The following is a 22224-nucleotide window of genomic DNA, read 5'->3' as shown; positions in this document are numbered from 1 at the left end:
CACCACCACCGCATCCTTTCGTGTTTGCTTTTGCTCTTCGTGTGTGTGTGTGTATATATATATGTATATGTGTGTGTGTGTGTGTGTGTGTGTGTGCTGCTGTGTCTGACATTGCGTGTCTGTCATCCCTCACCTCAACCTCCACCCCTTCCGCCTTCGTCACTGTCCTGGCTCTCTCCTTCTCCTATACGGTGTACCGCTTCCCGCTTTCGACTTCATGCGCGTCCGTGTGTGTGCGCGGGCGGGCGGGCGGGGGGCTGCTCTGAACGGCTTTGACCAGCGGCACCACCGAAGGAGCGAACCGACGGCACACCGAAGGGGGATGCAGAGACGATTGAGCGTGCGCATACGGTCGAGCTGGGCGCGCATATGTCTTTCATGGTCGCGGTGCTCGGCTTAGAGGTGGGCGCCGGTCATTGTCCATCCCTCCCCTCCGAGCCCGCGCGCGGGCCCCTCTCCGCTTCGCATCCCCTTTTTTTTTTGCGCCTGCACGTTTCATGTGCGCTTCTCCACACTCGCCTACACACGCACACGCACTTACACACCTACATACCCACACATGCCTGCATGTATACGTCCTTGCTCACGTGGACAGACTCGGATCGCGCCCCCTTCTCGCGTTCTTTTCTCCTCTGTGCTGTTTCTCGTGTCTTTTCCGCAATTTTTTCCGTTGCGTCGCTCTTCCGCTGTTACCGTGAAGGCGGATACGCGCGGACATCGCTACACGCAACCATCCCTCCCTCCCTCCCTCCCTCTCACGGTCCCACCTTGCATCCCCCACACAGGCACACGATACGCTCACGCGCACCTGCCCTCACGCTAACACAGCCCTGCCAATCACCAGTTTATTTTCGACAAACTTCTTCAGCATTCGGCAGCAGCAGCACCACCACCACCACACGCCCCCTCGCACATACAATCACACACACACACACACACACGTGCACGCCTCACGCCCTCTGTGCTTCGCCTGCTCTCTCTCTCTCTCTCTGCCTGCTCACAGTGTTGAAGGACAACGCGTAAGCGCGGTCTTCTGTCATCCCAATATGGCGACCAAACTCCAGCAGCCGAACTCCTCCGTTGCGGCGGATGCAACCACCGCGGCAGCCCCCTCGGAGTCGGCCACTGCCACTTGCGATGCCGTTGCTGCCGATACCCCCTTCGCAGACACCACCAGTGTGACGTCCGCCACGAAATTCCCCGTCCCTTTCATGTCCTCCAACGACGGCCTCTCCGAGGACACGGTCATGTACATCAAGGACAACAACATTGGGCAGCTGATGGAGTACATCTTGCGTTGCATCATCACCGACAAACCAACCAAGCCGCTCGAATATGTGCATGAGTTGACAGCCTCGCCGCTGCCGCCGCGGGTGGTCCTCGCTGGGCCGCCGGCAAGCGGCAAGGGCACGCAGGCGCGCCACATCTGCTCCTATTACAAGCGCGCGATTGGCAAGAAGCCAGTGCATGTCTCATCGGGCGATCTTCTTCGCGCTGAAGTGGCTCAGGGCACCCACCTGGGCAAGATTGCCGAGAACTTCATGCAGCGCGGTGAGCTCGTGCCGGATAGCCTCATCATCAGCATTATCCGCAACCGACTGACGCAGGAGGACGCGGTGATGAACGGATGGCTGCTGGACGGCTTCCCGCGCACCCGCTCTCAAGCGATTGCGCTGGACGCCGCAGGCCTGTGCCCCCGCATCTTTGTGGTCCTCGACACCCCAGATGATGTTTTGTTTGGCCGCGTCGAAGGCCGTCGCACCGACCCGGTCACCGGCATCATCTACCACCTCAAGTACAACCCGCCGCCGGAGAACGACACGGCGCTGCTCGAGCGGCTGCAGCACCGCGACGATGACACCCGCGAGGTGCTTGGCCCTCGTCTGGAGACATACCACTCAATGGTCGAGGGTCTGCTGGACTACTACGGGTCCATCATGTATCACGTCGACGGGAACCGACCGGAGGCAGCCATCACGAAGGACATTACCGAGTACCTCCAAAACCACAATGTAGCGTAGGCAAGAAAGAACGAAACGCGAAGGTAAAAACAAAACAGAACGAGAGGGGGGAAGGCAGTCATGGAGGCGAGAGAAGTGTCGGAGGGCGGAAGGCGGAGGAAGACCGACGCCGCCAAGCGAGGCGGCACAATACCGCATGCTTCGATGCTCTTGATCTGACGGCTCAGCCGAAGACGACGACGGAAAGCAACAAAACAAAAACGGGTAGAAACAAAAGAGAGAATGCGGCCCTCCTACACACGCGCGCACAAGGACCATACGTATGCCTTTGTGTGCCTGTGTCTGTGCCTCCGTGCGCCGTCTACCCGTTGTGGGTGCCGCTGCTAATGGTTTTGGTCGTGGTGTTGGTGGCGCCTTGTGCACGTGCTTCTCCGTATGGACCGTTGTGTGCGTGTGGGTGTGGGTGCCCCTCTCTCTCCTCCCTTCTCCTTGGTTTAGTGTGCACGCATGTGCCGGCCGAAGAGTGCACGGGCTGGTGTACAAGCGAACGAGGAAGGTGTCTTCAGCGAGGGATAGCGGACGGAGGTGGAGAAGGGCGGCGGCGGCGGAATACAGAACTGCGGCGCTGGAGGGGGGGGGGTCTGCCTCCAGTGTGGCGATTGGCGGCGGGAAACACAAAGTGAAGAAGCGGAGGAGAACTGATTGCACCGTACATGCCACGCCAGTGACCATATCTCCTTCCTCCTCATGGCACTGTCAACTGCGCCATCCGAAGCGTTTTGCTGGCAGACCATACCGGCGCGGCCTCCCTCCCTCCTTTCCATCTCTTCCTCATCCATTCATCCATCCACGCATCTCCCGCCTCCCACCTGAAACGGACCCCGAAGCGCGTCGCCTCTCTTCTGTGTGTGTGCGCGCGCGCGTTAATGATGATGTACATGTGCTTGTATGTTTTATATATTTTTGTTCTCACCCTTCTTCCTTCTCCCTCTGGATTCGCCCCCCCCCCCTCCAACTCTGTGTGTGTGTGTGTGAGGGGGGGGAGAAGCCCAGCAGCTCTCCCCAAACCTTCCCAATGCTAAACCCCTCGTGTTGGTGGCAGGGTCGTGGAAGGCGTTGTGCCGGAACCACCTGCGACAGTGAACAGTCTTGTACCATCTGTGTGATAGGCAGAGTGTCGACCTGACTCGAGCGTATCTCGCCCGGCCCTCACACTGCCTACTGGCTGGGGGAGCCTGAGTGCTGCTGCGAGGGGTATGCCCCAGGTGGTCGCCGGTATAGTGGGGGAGCGGCTGTGACGCAACCTAAGAAATGAGGGGTTATGGGTAGAGGTCGAGGCAGAGGCTGTGCTCCGATGACTGCGTCGGCGCCTTGCTGGACTGACGTGTGTTGACGGCTGTCATGGCCCCCCGCGAGGTGGGGGCCTGTGTGACAGGACCAAGTGGTGTGAAGCTCACGTTCTGTTATATGGTAGCGACATGGACTCACGTGGTAAGTAAGGTATATATATGTATACACGTGTATACACCCTTGCGTGCCGCTCTCCCTCTGTCGCGGCCGACCTGTGTCTCTCTGCACATGGGGTGAGGTATTCACTTCCTTCACTTCTTTATCTGTGCGTGTCTTTAATTGTAGCTTTTCTTTTTCGCCCTCCACTCCCGCCCCCTTTTCTGGACCCACGCCGTCCCGCTTGCGTCTGCGCGTGCGTATGCGTTCTTTGTATGTATGTATGTGTGTATGTGTGTGTGTGTGTGTGTGTGTGTGTGTGTGTGTGCGTGTGTGCGTGTGTGATGATGTGTTGAGGAGTGCGTGACGCACATCTGTGCCTGTCCCTCTCCTGATGTATATGTGTTTCATGTAGCGAACCGTGGGGCTCTTGTTGTTGTGGGCTTTCGCGTTGCCTCGAACATGTGCCTCGGGACACACGCGCCTCCTCCCACGCACTACCAAGTGAACCAGTCATCACACACACATACACACACACACACGTCCGGACATACGGGACAAAACACACCTCCTGCAAGCAAGCGTTGACACGCCGGAAAGAAAACAAAAGAAGAGGGAGCGCACCAAGGTCGAGGAAACTATCCCTATGGTGAACAGAAAAGGATGAGGAACACGTGAGCGCTCGCGCCACGCTCGCCAATGGGCAGTCTCTCCGCTCTGCCTCGAAGTCCCCGCATAGCGCAGAAGATGACAACGTGGTCGACTCAGGCAAGTATGGAAGGAACGCATGATGCGGCGTTGGGCGTGTGTGATGGGTGAGAGGCGATCACCACAAGGCAACGCGTCTGTGTGGGTGTGGGTGCACGATTGCTCCGTCGCCTATCCCCTTCCCTACTCTGCAGTCCGTCGCTGATACTCTCTCTACAACGGTTCGTCCCTTCCCTCACCCTCTCCCGACTTTGGTTTCTCCCTCCTCCTCCACAGTGTGCATCCGTCTGTGTGTATTATTGTCCCCTGCTCGCACCATCACCCCCTCCCCTCTTAGGCACCGCATCCTCACACACACACACACACACACACGCATACACACGAACACACGTTTGGGCACTGGTACATCGACGTCTTCACGCGTCTCCTTACGTGGCTTTGCAGATCAGCTCACTCACGTGTGTGCTCGTGGGCACTCGTGTGTGTGGTGGACAAGCTGTTCCAGCGCAGTCTCGTCCTCTTCCACAAGAGCGCCCCTCGCCCGCGCTGCGTCTGAGGTTGCTTACCCATCGAAGCAGGACTGCACATTCCCCTGCCTGAACAACGTATCTCTCTCTCTCTCTCTCTCTTTCTCTCTCTCTCCGTGTGTGCGCGCTTGCTGGGAGGCCTTTCCCGTTCACCTGTCATATCCCTCCTTACATATAGCGCCACCAATCTATCTATATATATATATATATATAGATATATATATGTATATATATATCTATATATGTGTGTGTGTGTATGCATAGCCACAGCGCCTATCTCCTCTCCCTCTTCTCTTCTTCCCCCCCCCAATCACCACCACCATCAAAAAAAAACACACAGACCCTCCCATCCCTGCTAACGCAGTTGCCTGCCGCACCCATCGCTTCAGTCATCCACAACCTCAACTCCTCCTATTATTCGGCAAGGCCCTTCTCCACCGCCTCTCCTCCCCCCTCTTCGGGTGTCCAGTCCATTTTCTATCGCCCACGTGAGACCCTCCTCCTCGATCTGGGCGTGTGCGCGTGCCTTGCCAGCGTGTCTTCGCGCTTGTATCTCTCTCTCTTCCGTCTCGAGTACGCGCGTAGAAGAAAAAGCAAACCGTTTCAGCACCAGCACGCAGTCGCAACGCCCTTTAGCCGACCATGATCTACCGCTCCACTCCCCGGGCGGAGTCGCCGTCGCACCCGCAGCTGTACAAGGCGCACACAGAGTCCACCCCGTGCTGCACAAGCTCCGTGACCCCGACGCGCAACAGCTTTTCCCTCTCCATGATTCCACGCGCGCAGTCGCCGCACAGCAGCAGCCGTTTGACGTCGACCTCTGCCAACAGCGTGCGCTTGAAGAGCAGGCGTTTGGAAGACACGGTATACGTGGCAGATGTGAACCCCGCGTACTCGGTGGCCGCAGCGGTGCGCTGCATCGCCCCTGTGAACGACCGCGTCATGTGGACAGCCGAGTACAGCGGAACGCTCTGCATCCGTTCTCTGCCCAAGGGCACCCCACTGAAGGAGCTGCCGGGCCGCAAGGGCTCCTACTGCATCTCCCTCCTGTACCTCCCGAGCAAGGATGTGGTGTGGGCTGGGTTCCAGGACGGATACCTGCACGTGTACAGCGCCAAGAACACGGACCTACTCAAGGAAATGATGGTGCACGGGGGTGGATTGAACTGCATGATCGAGGTCGAGGGATCCGTTTTTACAGGGGGTGGAAACTGGAAGTTGTGCCAGTGGGACCCAACCGATTGTAACGCCGAGCTGCAACGCAGTCTCCACGGCCACAGCGGCGGCGTCCGCTGCCTTGCCCTGTACAACGGACCCACAGGTGCCGTCATCTTCTCCGGCAGTGACGACGGCACAGTGCGAGCGTGGGACCCGTACGAGTCACTGCCTGGCCAGGAGAGCACCGAGGCCAACATCCACACCTTCACCGGACACAGCCGCGCCGTGCTGGCGTTGGCGGTTGTGTCGCACGCGAGCCAGCTGTGGTCCGCCGGCGAGGACTTGACGCTGCGAGTGTGGGACATGCGCTCGCTTGCATGTCTCGCAGTCTGCCGAGGCAAGCACACCGCACCGATCTCGAACTTGATGGTGCTCGAGTCGCGCGTTTGGTCGGCCGACAAGCACGGCCACATTCTGATTTGGGACATTGCAACACAGTCACTGCTGCAGGACCTTTCGGAACGCGTGCCGTACTACGGCCTCGAGAAGGGTATGGTTCTCGCCATGCAGAAAGTGCAGCCAACCACGGCGTACAAGGTGTGGACGGCCTTCTCCAACGGTGTTTTGCAGTGCTGGAACGCCGAAACGGTGCCGATCATCTTCGACGACGTGTCCGTCTCCGGTGGCGTCTTCAAACCCCCCAACGCAGGGCCAGCAGCGCCGCAGGTCATTATCGCTGGTATCGGGAGCAGCGCATCAGCAACACCGGCCGTCGTTAATTCTGCGGACGTTGTGTGCAGCTCGGCTGTGACCTTGGCGTCCTCAAACAATTACAGGGACACGCTCAGCAGCATCCACAGCAAGGACAACTTACCCGTATCGATCCCCACCACGCAGGTGCAGGAGTACATTCGCAGCCTGCAGGACGAGTTGGAGGCGACGAAGCGAGACGCGAAGCTCAACTACGAGAAATACCGTATGGAAGCTCAGTGCGAGATCGAGACGCAGCAGCTGCTTGCGCAGGAGAACAATCGCCTACGTGGCCTCGTCCAAGAGCTCGAGAAGCGTGCTGGTGAGCCTCCAGAGGGGTTCGACGCGCCGGTGCAGATGTCGCAGGGCGCTGCCTCCCATCACATGATGGAGGAGGAGGTGGTGCGCCTCCAAAGCGTGCTCATCGAGACGCAGCGCCAGCTGGACGAAGCTCTGGAGCGGCAGCTTGAGCTCGAGGCCGAGCTGGACCGGCACAAGCCTGCGTCGTCATCCCTACACATGTCGAGTATGGCCATCCCACCTAAGAGCGCCGCGCCAGACCCGTACCGGCAGTTTATGCGCCAGGACGGAATGGCCAAGCTGCCAAGCACAGCCGAGGACGCGTGCAGCGACAGCCACTTCAGCTCTGTCTCACCCAGCGGGCCAGTGAACACCAGCGCGAACCCGCTCAGTGCGTTTCTCTTCACGTCCTGCCAGGACGACGGAGAGAGCGCAAGCCACGCCGGCGTGCCGGCGGAGCACACCCGCCTCTCTCGCCGCTTCAAAGGCGGCAACTGGTCATACATCATGCAGGAGAAGCCGCATGAGCTGCGCAGCACCTTCATCGCAGACTTCTGTGCGGGCGTCGGTGTAGCACCGACGCAGCTGGAGCGGGTGGACCTGAGCCTTGGCAGCCTTGTCGCTGAAGTCGAGGTGGTGCATCCAGCGAACGTGCCGGCAGCGGAACTAGAGCGGCGCATGCAGACCTACCGCTTCCCTGCCCTCATGCGGCTCCACACGGACGCCTTCACGGCAGCCAAGACGCCCCCGGACACCGCAGCTGCCACAATCAACGACCTTCAGCGGCAACTAGCAATGGCGCAGGAGCAGCGCCGTGTCGAGCCATCGCCGGAGCCGCAGCAGCCCAGCAGCAACGACAACGGCTGCCACAGCGAAGGTAGGATCAGTGCCTCGGAGTGGCAGCGGCTGAAGGACCAGAACAACACCCTTCGGGGCACCCTGCAGCGTCAGATTAAGCTCATCAGCGACCTCAAGAACGAGTCCGCGGAGAAGGATGTTAAGCTGGCCGACGCGCGTGCGCATCTGCAAGACGCGGAGAAGAGACTGCAGGAGGCCCAGGAACAGCAGCAGGACAGAACGCCAAGCGCGTCACGGCAGCGCGCTCTCGACTCGACGGAGGCCTATACAGAGAATTACGGCCGCGATCCACCGAACGTCGATGGAACGGCTCGCAAGGAGGCCTCAGAGTTTGAGCGAATGGCAGAGCTGGTTGCGGTGCCTCTGGCGCAGGAGATGGCTGCCGCCGCGGGGCGGGCACGATTGCCCCCAACAGCGGGCGGCGCCGGCTATGACGAAGATCATGAGGCTCTCCAGAGGTACCTGCACGAGCAGCTCAAGCCGATGGTATCGCGCCTGAAGCGCGAGCAGGGTGAACTGCAGCTGGACAACGGGAATCTGAAGAAAAAGATTGAGGAGCTGACTGCGCAGGTGCAGCAGCAGCAGAAGCAGCTGGAGTCCGAACGTCAGAAGAAGGCGCCCGTGCCACCAGTGGTTACCAGCAAAGCCTCAGACGAGGAGGTGAAGAAACTCCGCGAGGATCACGAAGCGCTGAAGAACTATCTGCATGAACAGCTGAAGCCGACGATCTCGCGTCTGAAGCGCGAGAAGGGTGAACTGCAGCTAGACCTGTCGCGCTCCCGGGAGGACTTGCAGAGGGTGTACGACATGTACGACGGGGCCGCCGCCGCGCTGGAGGAGGAGCACGTGCGAGAAGCGAAGATGGGCGAGGCGATGGAGGCGCTGCGGAACGCTTTGGAAGCGAAGGAGTTGAAGAACCAGACGTCGAGAGAAGAGGCCGTAGCCGCGGGTGCCTGGAACGACAGCCACGCTGCGAACTCTGAGACCTGTCAGGGTTTTGAGATGCTTAGCGGGCGGCCTACGCAGCCGACGCAGCTGCGCAGCTGTGGCGGCACCTCTGAGCCGCGGAAAGAGGACGCCAAGAAGGACCCTCTCGATAAGCTCGTGGCGCTCAACCTAGATCTCTCTGTCCGTCTGGCAGATGCGGAGACGGTCATCGCGCAGCTGCAAAACTCGCTGGCCTGCTCCTCCAGCCAGATGACTGAGCAGTGCGATGAGACGCGGCGGCTGCTGAACAAGATCCAGCGATACCAGCATAGCGGGGCGTGGTCACCCGACTCGAGCGAGGCAGGTCGGTGCTTCAGTATCGATAACGTTGTGAGCAGCGCGTCACCCTCCAAATCGCCGTCGCAGAACCGCCAGTGACGACAGCGGTTGTGTGGGGGCTCGCGGGAATCCCTTGCCCTGGCGCCTATGTGCGGTGCCTGAATCCTCTCTCCTCCTCGTCTCTCTCTCTTTCTCTGTGTGTGTGTGTGTGTGTGTGTGTCGGGCGCAGCGTCTTTTCTTGTCTCTTTTTGCATCTACAGTGCGTGCTGGCGCGGTATCTCCTCTTCCTCGTGAGTCGCCGTCATGCGCACCCGTAACTCGCATATGTCTCCGTCAGGTATCCACCGGTTGCCGACTTCCCTCGTTGGCGTGTATGGCCTTCGGTGTGCCTCTGCTGTTCTACGAGTTTTCGTTGATGTTGCTTATTCTCCCTCCTCCATCTTCGTGGTCACTGATCCGCCACCTGTGTCCTTTCTGTTTTCTTGCGTGCGTGCACGTGTGTATGTGTCTGCGTGCAAGCCACCAACACCCGCCCGCCCTCACCACCCAACACACACACACACATATGCAGCCACCTCATCCTCGTCCGCTTCTTCCTTCTTCCATCACTGTTTCTTTGTGTTCACCACCACGACCACCACTCCAGCTCCACTCGTCCTCATCATAGGCCGCGTTGCTTTTTTTTTGGTTGTTGTTTCGCTTTTGTTTTCGTTGCGTCCACCCCCTTCCCACCCTTCTGCTCCCCTGCCCCGCCCTCTCGCTCCTGTGCTGTGTGGCTATCCTCCGCGCTCTTGGCCTTCTCTCCTCCCCGCTCTTCCGCCTTCAGGGTCGTCAAAGGGTGTCTTGTGTCGCCGGTGGCCACACGTGTGGGGTGTGCCGGATGCCGTCCTCGCAGATGGTAGTGATGCCGAGCACGGACGCGCTTGTGGAAAACTTCGACGACGGGAAGAGCACGAGCGACAACGCAGACGCCCCGCCGCAAACGAAAACGAAAGGCCGGGAGGGAGAGGAGGGTTCTGTGTGGATCTGTACAACGACGGCGGTGGCAGGATGGTGGTGCGCGGGGCGGTGTCGGCAGCACAACTCGACCGCTGACACGTTTGTGTGTGTGTGTGTGTGTGTGTACGTCTTCTCTTCTGCATGCTCCTCTTCTGTTTTTTTTTGTGATCGTTTCCCTGTAGAGATGTGTAACACACACCTGCGCCACCATCGGCAAGTACGAACAACACGTGCAACAGCGCAAGCCAAGCCAAGCGGCGGGGCGGAAAGACGGGTGTGGCTCGTACCACGGCGCCTACACAGGACGCAAAGAGGGCCGAGGTCATGGCATATGGGAAGGTTGGTGGTGGTGGTGGTGGTGATGGTGAGGTGCACTGTAGAAGCGGCCGTACGCGGAGATTGGAACAACAGTGTCGTCATCAGCCATCTTCTCTCTTCCCCCGCATCTCTCCTGTTCTCCGCACACATCTTTCTCAGCGCGCGGCACTGTTGCTCGACGGCACCTTTTTACTGGCACTGACGCTGTACGCGCACACTTCGCACGGTGTGTGTGTGTTGTTTATCAGTCTTCCGCGATCTTCTCACGTCCAACCCATCCTCGGTGCCTCCCCCCCCCCCCGACTTCCACCCTTCTCTCGTACCCTGATGCGCACGCACTCTTCTTGAGGAATGTCGAAGCTCTCCGTTCACCACCATCGCCACCACCGGACCTACAACACACACGCAGACACAACCACAAGCACATCTACTCCTATCAGCATCGCTCTTAGTATTCTGGGCAAGAGACCGTCCCCCCCCCCGCCCCTACACACACACCTCCCCCGTCTCCTGCATCCTCTGAACCCTCGCGTTTGCTGCTCTCGAATTCTCTTGAGGCCTCCCTCTTCTCCATCTCCACCCTTTGCCGACCACGAACCGCGACCACCGCGAGCCCGCTCCCCGTGTTGCCCTTCGCGGTGAACTGCGTTGTTGCTGTTGGGAGGAGGGAGGGAGGCGTAGGGCGGCGGTTCGCCTTTCTGTGCGTTCTTGTTTGCTGGAAGAAATGCACGTGCGTGTCAAGGCACGCACCCCGCTGATACGTACACGCCTGCCTTTGCGAGGGCATTCAAGTATTCCGTCGCTTGCCAAGAAGACCGATCAGCCGTTGGTACGGCCGTCGGCGCAGATGAGGGCCCCAGGACCGCCGGCTCCTCGCAAGTCGTGTGGCGGCGAGCGGAAGAGCGCGTCATCGGTTCGGCACAGCAACGCCAACGGCGTCGACAACGCTCCAGCCAACATGCGCGCCCTCTCGCACCGCAGCGCGTTAACCGTCTGCGACTCCGTCAGCGTATCGAGACGCTTCGAGGGCCAGTCGCGCTGCTCTGCGGTGGCTGTAGATGGCACGGTATGGACGGGAGAGACGGACGGCACCATCTTGATTCGCCTTGTACCCAGCGGGATGGAGGTGCGCCGCATTGCGCCCATCGGCCGCGCCGCGGTGCTCGTCATGAAGAACGTCAGCGGCAACATGTGGGCCGGATACTCCGACGGCGCCATCCGCGTCTTTGACCACGTGACCCAGAAAGTGCTGCGTCAGTCAACGCAGCACACGGCTGCTGTGTACGCGATGTGCGCCGCGGACGGCTATGTGTTTACGGGTGGCGCGGACGGTAAGGTGTACCAGTGGATGGCGGACGATCTGCACTACAGCCACATGTACTACGGCCACCGCAACGCGGTGCGCAGCTTGACGACGTACACGGATCAGAAAAGTCGCTGCCGCTACGTTGTGTCTGGCAGCGACGATGGTACAGTCAAGGTGTGGGAGGCGACGGTGGCGAAAACGAGCGGCACCCCAAGGAAGGATGGCGGCTGCGTCTCCACGCTAGATGGGCAGGGTCGCTGTGTGCTGAGCATTCTGGTGCTGGAGGACGCGGCCGAGCTGTGGGCCGGTAGCGAGGACTCAGTGATCCGCGTGTGGGACCTTTCCTCGATGACTGTCACCACCGTTATCACCGGACACCGTGCGCCGGTCGTGACGCTGCTTAAGGTGGGGGATACCGTGTGGTCTGGCAGCAAGGACGGCGCCATTACCATCACGAATCGCTTCTCCAAGGATATTGTCCACCAGGCCTCGCAGCCACCAGCGAACCGCAGTGCCGCCCCCGGCGGGCAGCGATCGAGCGTGTCGATCCTGCCCGTCACTCGCACCGTTGTGTACGAGGTGTGGGCCACGGCGGTGGATGGGTCGTGGCAGTGCTGGAACTTCACGGTGCCGGAAGGCGTGAAGTCGTACGTCGAAGAAGCGGACGTCTTGAAGGGTGGGTGGTGTCCCTCGCACAGCCGGCCGCAGCGCCTGTCGCGCGTGGGCCAACGCAGCAGCCGCAACGTACGCAGCAGCTCTGTCAACGAGTACAGTGAAAACGGCTTGCACTCCGCGAGTGCGCGGGCGCGCCGCAGCGACGAGAAACTGCGTGCGAGCGTCGCGCAAACACGGCGCACAGTGGCAGTTCTGCTGGCGGGTTCAAAGGTGCACCAGGGCCTTGGTGCACACAACGGAAACGGCTTCGCACACCGCAACGAGGCTGCTAGCGTGGACATCGTGGACGACGACGACACCCCTCTCGATATCGTGGCTGAGTCTATCCGCAACGATCACACGGCCGAGACGCAGAGAGAAGTCCAGCTCAAGCAGGCAGCGCTTGCAAAGGAAAGGCGGAAGAGCGCCAAGCTGCGCGCGGCGCTGGAGATGATGTGCAAGGACCCGGTGGCCATCGCCGAGGAGGGTGCAAAGAAGGTTTTCAGACGGACGGATTCGCTCGTCATCGCCGAGACGCTCGCGATGGAGCGGCAGAGCGGCAAGCTGGGCAGCCCAACGACGGAGAAGTTGGTCGGGGTGTCCTCGCAACTGGAGCTACTGAAAGCGCAGAACAAGGCCATGGCGGCGGCTGTGACCGAGTCCAAGAAGGTGCCTGACTAGGCGTGAAGGCGAGAGGGGCGTGAAAAGGGATCTGCGCCCCCTCACCTCGCGCGTTGGTGTGCGAGTCGTGTGCGCGAGCTCCGTCGCCCAGCCAGAAGCTGACGGCGTGACCTTGCCACCCCACCCTTGCACCACCCCACTGTACATCCACGCACACGCCGGCATGTGTATGGTTCATTGTCACAGAGATGGCTACGACAGTGGCGAGACGGGAAACAACGGAGAGGGAAGGGGCAGCACATTACTGCTGTTCTTCAGTGGTTCCGCACACGCGCACGCACCACCACGCCCTCCACCCCTTCTCGTGCTGCTCCTCGCATAGCCTTTCTCTTATTCGTTTTTGCTGTCTTCTTTTTGTGTGTTTCTGCCTTATCGTTTACGCCTCCTCCTCCTCCTCCTTAGCTCACCATGTTTCTCTCCATCATCGACTCCTCGGCGCGCACGCGCGCGTCTTTGTGCGGTTTTCGTTTAACAAGTGTGCTGCCTCGCGTGCACGCGGCGCCAACGACATGAGGAAGAGATCCGGGAGACGATGTGTCCTCGTCGGCCGTTTGAATCGTTGCCTGCTCGCACGCTCGTCCCTGTTGTCTTCTCGTCTCGACTCTTGCTCTGCTGCGTGTGTGTTGGGAGAGGGGAAGGGGGGTATTCATCTCTCCTCTTCTCGATGTTCCCCATCGCTTGCACAGGTGAAGGCATCGAGGGGATACCCATCCAGTGCCGATGTGCGGCGGCATCGCTTCTCCTCGAGGCAGCAACGACACCAACCATACAAGGAGGAGGGAAGGCATGTGGTGGCACATATTGGCCCCATCATTGATGTCGTGGGTTTTACTCTCTTCCCTCATTTCTGGCATGCGCATACATACATCATACACGCGCGCAGATAGAGGTAGATAGCTGCGTCCTCACGACGCACCCCCACCCCGTAAGCGAGTATATGAGGAAGGGCTTTTGTGACGCGCTCCTCTCTGCTGCATCTCTCTCTGTGTGTATGAGTGTGCGTGTCTCTAGGTGCGTCTACACCCCTTGCACGCGCACACAAGCCCTTACTCTCCCTCCCCTCCTCCACCTCCTTTTCCCATTTTTCTGCCGATACCGTTGCATTCGCCTTTTATTTGAATAACAGCCACACTCTTGTCTGTGGCTCTGCTCCATATCCCCCACGTTCTCGTGTAGGTGTGTGTGTGTGTGGGTGGGTGGGTGTACGTGTGCGTGGATATCTACTAGTTGTGTTTCTCTCCTGTCTGCCGGTGTGTGCTTGTCGCTGCTGCCGCCGCCGCCGCTGGGTGTGTGATAGTTTTTTTGCTGTTGCTGTTTTGCGAACCGCTTGCGTGCTTAGGGGCGCAGGCGAGTGGCTCTGCAGCCCGCGGCGGAAGGGTAAGAAAGCACCGCTGATAACTACAGAGAGAGGAGATAACAATGAACAGCACGCTCTTCTTATGCCACCACCACCATCACATTCTCCCTTCCAGTGACGCACACGCACAGATACCGTCTTCCACCCTCTCCTTACCTCCCCATTCCATCTCCCCTGCTCTTCGCCTCCTTTGCTTGTTGTTTCGCCACATTGTTTCTTTCTATCGGCATGTGTGTCGGTGTCTGACGGCGCGGCTCTTCCGCAGCGCCTCCCTCCCTCCTCCTCTTTTCGTTTTTTTTTCGCGTGTCAGCGTGCGTGTCTGTCTGTGTGGGTGCGTGCGTGCACGTATGCATTTTTTTTGGTGTGTGTTTTCGGTTCTATACGGATAACTCCCCTCCCCTCCCCTCCCCTCCCTTCCCCTCCCCGTCCGCCTCAAACGGCAGGCGAGGTGCTTACGCGCGCGCCCACGCGAGAGAGCCATCTCGGATGGCTGAGTCGTGGTTTTTGTATGCGTCCGTCTTGTGTGTGCGTGTGGATGCATGGTATATGTGGTCTACGTAGATGGGCTCTGCTTTTGCCTGTCTGTTTCTTTCTCCCTCTTCTTCTGCAGCGCTCGAGCTCGCGCGACCCTCTTCCCCTCTCTCGCTGCCTTTCTCGACCTCCGCCGTGGTGCTGCCCTGGCCATCATGTGCTCCTTCTGTCTATTGTCTGCGTATCGGCCGTGTGCGTCCAAGGATGTGCAGCGTGCCATCATTTTCTCCGCCATCACCTTCCATCTCTCCATCTCGATTTCTTCACTTGCCTTTACTATTCGCACTGCCCTTCCTCGTACCGCGCGCTCGCTCGCTCGCTCTCGCCCCGCCTATCAGGTGCGCTGCACTAGCGCACAGTGCGCCGCCTTCCCTACGCCCCCACCCGCTTCGTCTGCTCCCCAGCGGGCTTGAACCGCGCGAAACAACCCCCCCCCACCCCCAAAACAAAAAAAAAACAAGAAGGAACACAGCGCGAGAAAGATGGCAGGCAGCGATGGTAGTGGTGGTAGTCGGTTGGTCGGATGGTCGGATACTTCTGCCGTGAACGGCAAGACGACAACAGCAGCAGTTGACCCCTGGCGAGAGGGGCGGGAGGGACCTCCGTGGATGTTTGTGCACGTCTGGGTCACACTGGCACGCAAAACAGAACAAAAACTCATACACGCATCACAGCTGCCCTTTGTGTATGTATATGTATATATATATATATATATATGTATATATATATATATATAAGATGTCAAGCGTGACGGCACACAGGTCCTGAACTCCCGAGACCACGGGCGTCCCCATATGGGCTGCTTCAGCGAGACGCGCAAGCGAACTCCTGTGCACAGCGAGCGCCCACACGCACACACGCATGCGCGTAGCGGTGGTCAGTGTGGCCAGGATCGGGGTGATGTATGTTTCCGCCTTGAACCTTTCGCTTCACATCAACCCATCGTCTCTCCCTCAACGGCTCATCTTTTTGTTTTTTTTGTTTTCTGTTTTTTTTTTGTTGTTGTTGTTTTGTTTCGGAGGGAGGGGATCGTTGTCGCCTGGGCGCACGAAAACATCATCGCCCTGCTCGGTATCTCCGCTTTCTCTCTCCGTTTTCTTGTGCGCCTCATGGTATCAGGAAGGGGAGGACCTGCACGAACGTGCATCCCCCCCCCCCGCCCGCCCCCGCACGGTCTGTTCTGCACCGGTATTCAAGAACCATTCGCCCGCATCCACGTGCACGCTAAAGCGCCCGCTGCTGCGAGAAGGCGGACTGTGTGGCCGCCTCATTGCCGTGAAAAGGTGCGTCCGCTCGTCGGTCGTGTGATGGTTCGTCTTGTTCCCTCGTTCTGCAGCGCCGCGTGTTCACGTGTTTTGTTCCTTTCGTGTGGCGAGGAAGTTGTTGCTCCCTCCGGATCATTGCGTCGGCGGTTCTTTCCACTTTTTTTTGTTTCCGTCACCATCCCTTAGACTCAGCGGTGCGGTGTACCTTCCACACACGCATACGCACCTGTACCTCTCTGCCCCTTAGAGTTGTTTTCTTCTTAGTTTTACTCTCTGTCGCTTGTGGTGGCTGTACGTCTACGCGCACTCATACGGCATCAGGCTCGCCCGCCCCTCCCCTCCCCCTTCCTTCAGGGTTTTTGCCGTTGTTGATGGGTGAGTCTCGTTTCGCCGCTATCCCATCCTACCCCCTCCCACCCGACCCCCATTACCAGCAGAGACTTCTTCTGTAAGCTAGAGCCCCCCCCCTCCCCCATAAGCACTTACACCTACGGCCACGCACGCGGCTTACTGCGTGACCACGTTGATGGAAAACCGCAAGCTGAAGCGCTATGATTCAGCCCCGCTGCCAAGCGGCTCCTCCGCGGTGGCCAAGGCGGCAGCGGCGCATGCTTCGAATATTCCTCGTCCTCACGCGGCGCAGCTCAGATCCCCATGTACACCACCCACTGCGCCACAGCCAAGCCATGCCGCTGCGTCTGCGCCAGGCCCGTCCGCATCGTACGAGAAGCAACTCGAGCACTACTACAAGTGCATGGAAGAGGACAATCAAACCCTCATGAAGTTCTACGAGGCGCACACCTCCGACATTGCGGCGCTACGGGTCTTGACGCAGGAGCGCAAGTACAAGGATACTGTCTTCGCAGCCATGGAAGCAAGGATGGCTTCGATGGACGCCTTCTTGAAGGAACTCATAGACCTCATCGGCACTGGCCACGGCTTACGCGTCCGCAGGGACGCGAATAGTGTGAACAGTTCTGCGGCAAAGTCGTCAGCTGCGCTGACGTCAGCGCCTGTCGTCACGATGGATGAGGTGCGTGACGCTGTGCAGAGGCAGCGGCACGCCCTCGAGGCAGCGCGGCAGAAGGAAACGAAGCAGGCGCTGGTGATCCGGGCATTAGAGGAAGAAGTTGCGTCGTTGAAGCTCCAGGGAAGGTCCGCCTCGGCGCGCTTGCTGGCGCAGAAGCGCGGGTCGAAGAAATCGGATAACGTCACCGCCGACGAGGACTGCTGTCTGCCTGGCACGGCGAAGGAGCTGCGTGACGCGCAGCGCAGGATTCGCGAACTGGAGCGTCAGCTAAGCAGCGCCATGTGTGATGCCAAGGATGCCGCGGCTGCTGTGGCAAGTCTGCAACAGCAGTGCACGGTTCACCTGCAGTCGCTACAGTGCCGCGACGACGAGCTCACAGCAATGCGGAACGTTCTGGACGCCAAGGAGCAGCTGATCACGGCGCTCGAAGAAGAGGCTCGCAAGCAGCAGAGTGCCGCAGAGGCGCAGCAGAAGCAACAGCAGCGCACATCGCAACCCGGCGCCCGCTACGCTCGCACCAACTCCGCGCCCGTCGCAGCTCACCACCACCGCAGCGGCGACGAGGCGAGCAGTGACCGCCTTATCGTGACTCACCACTACCGCCTATTCGGCGGGCAGACCTTCGTGGACGGCAACAGCTTCTCACCGGAATCCTTCAAGGACGCCTTCCTGCGCTCCGTCTCCACGCTGCTGCAAGTCCCATATGACTACCTCACGAGTGTCGAGGTGCGCACCCACTCGGAGGCGGTCAGCGTCGAGTTGGACATCCGCCACTCAGCGTGCAACAAAGAAGATGAAATCGATTTCTTCCTGCTCAGCCACGACTACCCGGAGCTCGTTAGGTTTCTGGACAAGGCGAAGGCCGAGCTGGCGACTCGAAAGCCACTAGACCGCAACGCCGTGCGGGTGAAGGAGCTGGAGGCGGCACTGGCAGAGAAGGCGGAGGAGGTGGACCACCTGCGCCGCGCCATTCGCTCTCTCGAAGCCTCGCTCGACCGCCGCGACTCCGACCGCGCGGTGCTGGACACAGATGTGGATGCCGCACTGCGCGAGACCGAAATGACTGTGAAGGAGGTGTACGAGGCGCTGCAGGCGACGCAGCAGGAGGCGCAGGGGTTGCAGAAGGCGCTCACCACGCAGTCCGCGCAGCTGCGCCTGTCGGAGCGGGCGAAGGCGGCCGCGACGGCCGCAGCGGAGAATCTCAAGACGGAGCTGGCGACCCTTCAGGAGCAGCTCACCACAGCACAAGCATCGGTCGAGCAGGTGCGGGAAGAAGCAGTGCAGAGGGCACTGCAGTGTCACACAGATGAGAAGGCGGAGCTGCTGATGAATACTTTCCGCCTCGACGTGGCGCTGCCCACTGCCTTGGCGCAGCGCACTGCGAATCGCTTGCTGGAAGAAGCGCAGCAGGCTCGCGTGCTGCAGGCGCTACTTCTCTGCCATGCCGCACGGACTGCCGGGGCCGTGCCGGTGGCGGTCAAGAAGTGCTCGTTAGGCGGCGGTGCCACGACGATGGCGGCCGCCGTGGTGCTGGCCTTCTACGCGAGCAAGAAGAACGCCGAAGCTGTCAAGGCGGAGATCGCCAAGAAGCTGAGCGAGGACTCCGGCAACGAGGTTCTCGAATATTTGCGAATGTGCAGCGACTCATCCAAGCGGGAGGCCGTGATCTTGGCGGACGCGCAGCGAGCCGTCAGCGAGGCAGAGCAGCGCGCTGCAGCCACCATCGCCGCCATGCAAGGCGCGACGCAGCAGGCGCAGAACACGCAGCGTGCTGTGACGGCAAGGCAGCTGCAGGAGATTCACGCGCGATTGAGCAGCATGCGGCCGGGCGGCTCTGCGGAAGCGAACAGCGTCTTAGAACGCGTTGACCAGCTCGTGTCGCGTCTGACCGAGGCTGAGTCGAAGGCGCGCCGCCTCGAGGAGGAAAGCCGCCGTGCAACACAGCGCTTGGCGGAGGCACAGCAGGAGCGCGAACAGTTGCAGCAGACGCTGAGTGACCTGACGGCACGCTGCACTGAGATGCAAGTCGCCAAGGAACAGCTCGCCGCACGCGCGGCCACAGCCGAAGGCCAGCTTCGCAATCAGCAGCTGAGCGCAGGGGAGTCGGAAGGCGTTCTCGTCCAAAAGGTGAAGCTCCTCGAGGAGGCCCTGCGCGCCAAGGCAGCGGCCGCGGACTCCGAGAAAGATCGCATGTTGGAAGAGCACAGGGCGGCGGCGACACTGGCGGCAGCTCAGTTGGCTGAGGTTGAGGAGGCGCTGGCCATCAAGGAGGCGGCACTAGCGCAGCTGCAGTCGAAGACCGCACCCCCTGGCTCCGGTGCCGCAGCCAGTGCGTCGGCCGAGGAGGCCGCGCTGCGTGAGGCGCTGCGGCTCGCAAAGCAAGAGCGCACGGCGCTGGCGCGCCAGGTGAGGGAGATGGACACGGACATGAACGACTTGTCGAACATCCAAGCCTCCATGCAGCGCGAGCTGGAAATGGCGCAGCAGGAGCTGCGAGCCAAGAAACACGACTTCGATCTTCTGGTGAAGCAGCTGATCCGGATGGAGGAAAAGGAGAAGAAGCGGGCCTCCGAGCACTCCGCCTCACCGAAGAAGCAAGACGAAGACGCCGAGCTCGACGACGTTGCCCGGGAGTCCCTCATCGTCTTGACAAACAGCAACGCAACCCTCCAGCAGTGCCTGCACCGCCTGCACTCCGCCCTCACCTCCATGGGAATGGAGGTGAGCCTCTCGTCGAGCAACGCCGCTGATAGCGCGGGTGCCGTGGCGGGGGCAGCACCCGGACATGGCGGCGAGAGGAACAGCGGCAGAGTCGGTAACGAGAGCATTGGAGTGCGACACAGCGGGCACCGCAAGAGCGCCCTCGGAGCCACGGTCTCACGCGCCGCCATCGATCACCAGAAGTTGTCGGTACAAGTAGCCGACTTGCTGCTGCCAGTGCTAGAGGTGCTGAAGACCTCCGCATCGTCGAGGACCGCGAGCAGCGGTTGTCGCCCTCGCGGGGCCGCCGCTGCAGCGGCGACGGCGCCAGCTGACGCAGCACCGACGCACTTGGCAGTAACCACGCAGAGACGAGTTGTAAAGCATTCACCGAATAGTGCACCGTTATTTCGCACGGCCTCCACCCCGGCGGCGATCGGAGCTGAAACCAGTGGCCAGCCCTCCAATGGTGGCTTCACCATTGTGCGGGACGCCGCCATCGCGTCGCACGGCAACACACCGAAGCGAGGCACAGCAAGCGATGCGGCAGTGAGCGCGGCAGTCACCGGATCAGGTGGAAAGGCGTCCATGGTGGACGAGGCGCCGCGCCTGGACTTCCACCGACAGGCAAGCCTGCGCACCTACATCCGTAGCAACACAGCCACCTCAGCGCCCGTGAACGTCGGCGGTACTGCATTGCCGCCAGCTTCTGCGGCTGCAGCTGCAGCTGCAACGACCGGCAGCTCTGCATCGTCCGGCGCTGGCGTCAGCAGCAGCGGAGCCGCCACTCGAGTCAGCGGAGATGAGCGAAAGAAGGAGAAGGGCAAGGAACAGCTGCCACGCGGTGCGAGCGGCGGCGGGGCAGCAGCAGCTGCGGGTGACGCCTCCGAAAGCGCATCACTGGCGAACGCGCAGGTCAGCACTCGCCGCAATGCGGCACCGATGACCATCGCTAAGGCGAACCTGTTGCACCGCATGAACACCACTGCCACTGCCACTGCCAGCAGTGGTGGGAGCAGTGGCTCAGCTATGGGGACCAGCCTTGGACGCACAGCATGTGGCTATCGCCGTGTGCCGACGGTGACAGACTCGAGTGGATCCTCCGCGTCTCTGATGAGGCGAGCCCGTCCCACGCACATGTGACACGAGTGCGCAGCGTGTTCAAAGACGTTTTAAAGAAAAGAACGAAACGCTGAGGCTCAATTCGGTGAGCACCTTCTACCTCTCTCTCCAGCCCCCCCCCCTACTCTTCACCACCACCATCGCCTCACCCCTCAGCGGATCTTGCATGTGGGTAAGATTATGTGTGTCTGCCTCTCTGCCTGTGCTCAGCCTGCGCTGACCCGCCGGTCTCTCCTGTCCTCTTCTGTGGTTGTCTGTCGTGGATATTTTCTTTCTAGATCTCGCATCGACGCCCTCGCTGCCCTCCCTCCCTTTTCCTTCTGCGTGTGTGCGTGCTCATATGGCGCCCTCTCTCTCTCTCATGGCGTGTGTGTGTGTGTGTGTGTGTGCGTGTGTGTTGCAGCAGGCAACGGCCCGGGGAGACACGGCGGCCTAGAGAGAGCAAAGCAGAGAAAAAGGCAAGCGGGGAGGAGGCTGGCCGCAGCGACGCGTTGCCCTTTTCTTTAACCTTGTGTCCATGTCCCTCCCCCGTATTCTCTGTGTACTCTTGCGCTCGTTTTCGTGTGCTCTCATGAAGGTGGAAGCCGAAGCACCGCTCATGCAAACACCACCAACACGCACACAGCGACGCCGTGTGCGTGTGTTCGTGGTGAAGAGGGTGTGTCCTGCGTCTTGCAGACATTCTTGAGACAGGGAGCCTTTCAGATCCTCATCACCGTGACTCGGTGTAGCTGTCGCTCTTACAGGAAAGGATCGGCACCCTCCAACATGAGTGTACTGCCGCTCTCCCCACCCACCCCCATGTCTATCTCCGTCCTTCTGGTTCCGCCTCCACACACACATACACACACGCCTGTCACGAAACTGGGCCATCTCAACGCTCCCATGTGTATGAGATGCCTTTATCTGTGTCGCCCATCCACTTTCTCTTCTCTTTGCCGCTGCTGCTTCTTGATTTTCCGCCTCTCTTCCTCCTCCTCCTCCTCCTCCTCCCCCCCCATTTCCACAAAACTGCTTCATCGTCAGAATACGCGTACCCTCCTTCCCCCCTCCGATCCCACCTCTGGTACAACCGAGGCGCACACAAACAGACACGTCTACCTCTTATAGACCGCGATCACCACAACATCATAGACGTCACCGCTTTCACACGTCGCGTTATCTTCCCTCCACTTTGTTTTTTTGCTTGGCGACTCTCTCTCTCTCTATATATATATACAGCCTTCACCACCACCCACTCTTTCGACTGGCGTGCGCGCAAGTACGCACACCTACCTCCATAGACAC

At 60.1% G+C, this 22224-nt stretch overlaps 4 protein-coding genes across 4 annotated transcripts; all 4 read left to right on the top strand.

The window, feature by feature from the left end:
* Positions 1-1211: 1211 nt before the first annotated feature.
* LMJF_21_1250 (putative adenylate kinase) lies at positions 1212-2021 on the top strand (the record flags this gene model as incomplete). Its single annotated transcript, XM_001683025.1, has 1 exon — positions 1212-2021. One exon carries the CDS (start codon positions 1212-1214, stop codon positions 2019-2021), a length of 810 nt encoding a protein of 269 aa, XP_001683077.1.
* Positions 2022-5284: 3263 nt separating this feature from the next.
* On the top strand, positions 5285-9073 carry LMJF_21_1240 (conserved hypothetical protein; the record flags this gene model as incomplete). The annotated part of the gene is made up of 1 exon (XM_001683024.1): positions 5285-9073. One exon carries the CDS (start codon positions 5285-5287, stop codon positions 9071-9073), a length of 3789 nt encoding a protein of 1262 aa, XP_001683076.1.
* A 1942-nt stretch (positions 9074-11015) lies between these two features.
* LMJF_21_1230 (conserved hypothetical protein) lies at positions 11016-12932 on the top strand (the record flags this gene model as incomplete). The annotated part of the gene is made up of 1 exon (XM_001683023.1): positions 11016-12932. One exon carries the CDS (start codon positions 11016-11018, stop codon positions 12930-12932), a length of 1917 nt encoding a protein of 638 aa, XP_001683075.1.
* Positions 12933-16839: 3907 nt separating this feature from the next.
* Positions 16840-20958, top strand: LMJF_21_1220 (conserved hypothetical protein; the record flags this gene model as incomplete). Its single annotated transcript, XM_001683022.1, has 1 exon — positions 16840-20958. One exon carries the CDS (start codon positions 16840-16842, stop codon positions 20956-20958), a length of 4119 nt encoding a protein of 1372 aa, XP_001683074.1.
* Between the last annotated feature and the right edge of the window lie 1266 nt (positions 20959-22224).

Source organism: Leishmania major, chromosome 21 (assembly GCF_000002725.2).
Source record: "Leishmania major strain Friedlin complete genome, chromosome 21".
Lineage (NCBI taxonomy): Eukaryota > Euglenozoa > Kinetoplastea > Trypanosomatida > Trypanosomatidae > Leishmania > Leishmania major.
Note: the sequence above shows the minus strand (reverse complement) of the source record. Positions and strands in the feature narration are given on the sequence as shown.